The 1,996-nt window shown below is 61.3% G+C and overlaps 1 protein-coding gene across 1 annotated transcript in view; it reads left to right on the plus strand.

Moving 5' to 3' along the window:
• The window catches only part of LOC103914440 (proline dehydrogenase 1, mitochondrial-like), a 5,007-nt gene extending 4,742 nt beyond the window's left edge, over positions 1-265 (plus strand). The window contains exon 13 of the mRNA XM_009321079.1: positions 69-265. Within this exon, the coding sequence (XP_009319354.1) occupies positions 69-265 (197 nt within the window). The remainder of the gene's footprint in view (positions 1-68) is intronic.
• Positions 266-1,996: the final 1,731 nt, after the last annotated feature.

Raw genomic sequence — 1,996 nt, forward strand, 5'->3', positions numbered from 1 at the left:
TTTTTTTTTTTCCTTTTTCCATTCTTTTCCTTTCTTGGCATTTCCCTGACCGGCCTCTCTCCCTCCAGGTCAGGCTGGCTTCCCCGTCTACAAGTACGTGCCCTACGGCCCAGTGAACGAGGTGCTGCCCTACCTGTCCCGGAGAGCCCAGGAGAACAGGGGCTTCGTCCAGAGGGCGAACCGGGAGCGGGACCTCCTCTGGAGGGACGTCAAGAGGCTGCTCCTCGCGGGCAGCGCCCGGGGTCTCTCGTGCCTTCACCTATAACCACTATTGCCATTCCCTGTCCTAGTTCTGCTGCAGTTCCCCCCCCCCAGCACCCTTTGCCCTGGGAGGGGAAGCGTCCTTGTTGCTGTTTGAACCACAGACACCTTCTGGAGGTCACTACTGTAGGGTTGCCCCTGCTGGCACTGCCCTGAGGGATGTCCCTCTGCCATCCCAGGGGCTCTTGAGCTGTGCTTGCCCTGGGCTGTCCCTGGGGAGAGAGATGCTGGCGTTCCCCTGCCAGGCTTCCCCCACGTTGGTGAATGCTGTCCCAGGGTTTTCCCCTTGTGGGATTGCACGGGGGGATTTGGTTGCCTGCTTTGTGCCACAGGCTCAGGTCCAGGGCGGGCTGGGTGGCTCGGGGACAAGCTGGCCTCAGCCAAAAGCTCCTCCAGCCTCTGCCAGGGCTGGGGCTTGGTCTCTTCCAGCTCCATGGAGGCAGATGCCAAAGCAGAGGCCGCAGTGACCCGTGAAGGATCACTGGGCAGGGGCAGGATGAGTCCCTGCCGCCTGTCCCAGGGCAGCCACTACCTGGCTGCTCACCAGTTTTGCACAGACCAGAGCTGGGCAGGTCCTGGGCAGGACCAGGCTCTCCCCCCATCCCACCGCCCTGAGCAGAGCCAAAGCTGCCCAGGGTTGTCCATCCTCAGGCACACGTCCAGTGGGGCAGGAGGGGCGAGAGGAGCTGGCCGGCCCCATCCCCATGCTGTTCCTGCCCTGCCCACAGTCCCCAGCTCTGATGCTGGACCAGGTCTGCTGCAGGCAGGGGTGGTGGCCACATGGGAGCACCAGGAGCCGGACCACAGCTCAGCTCTGCCGTACACTGGATTTGTAGAGAATGGTGATGATTAAATCATAACTGTTCTTGCTCCTGTCTCTTTCTTGGAGTTACTGGGCAGCTCTCTGTCCCTGGGCTCTGCTTCACTACCCTGCTCTCAAAGGGGGGGGGCGTTCGTGCCTGCTCTCAGCCCCCTCTAGCTGCACGCTTTGGCCTGAGCCAGGGCCAGGGCTGGGGGAAAGGAGCCAGAGATGGCTGCACTGAGTGAGGCCAAACTTCCCCGGGGCCTGGGAATGGGGAAGCTGTGGAGCTGTCCATGATGGGCTTGAGGGAAGCTGGGAGCCCTGAAGCACCCTCAGCTGGCCCCAGCACCCTGCTGCTCATGAAGGGGGGGTGGCAGCTGTGAGAGAACCTCTCCCCGCCCTGAGATCTGCTTTTGGGGGACATGCACCCTGCAGGCTTTCGCTGCCTCAAATTAGGGGCAGTTTCTCCTCGACTCATTTTGGGCTCTGCAGGACCATGAGTATCGCTGGGCTTCCCTGCCTGGCAGCTATAAGGCAGCATCTTTTTCCCTGGGTTGTTCTCTCCACTTCTGGCAAGCCACCCAAGCCAACGGGGTGAAGTTTAGGCTTTCTAGAGATTTTCACCTACTGCCTTTTTCTCTAGCTGAAACTCCCATGCCTTAAAAAACACCTGGAGCAGCAGGGAGCATGGCTGGAGCACGGGGCCAGGGCTGCTGCTATATAAAAGCAGTGCTGAAGCAGGCAGCAGCTGGGCTCCTGGTATTTTGGGGAGGAGAGGAGATGCGCTCCCGGCACCGGGCTGCCTCTCCAGCCTGTGCAGGATGCTGCGGCAGTGGCATGGAGCGTTCTGCTGCCCCATGGCCTGAGCTCTGCTGGTGCAGCTGGACCCGGGGCTGGCTGGATGCGTGAGCAGCTGCCATCTGCTGCAGGCTT

This window comes from Pygoscelis adeliae, unplaced genomic scaffold (genome assembly GCF_000699105.1).
Source record: "Pygoscelis adeliae isolate BGI_AS28 unplaced genomic scaffold, ASM69910v1 Scaffold403, whole genome shotgun sequence".
In the NCBI taxonomy this organism is placed as follows: Eukaryota; Metazoa; Chordata; class Aves; order Sphenisciformes; family Spheniscidae; genus Pygoscelis; species Pygoscelis adeliae.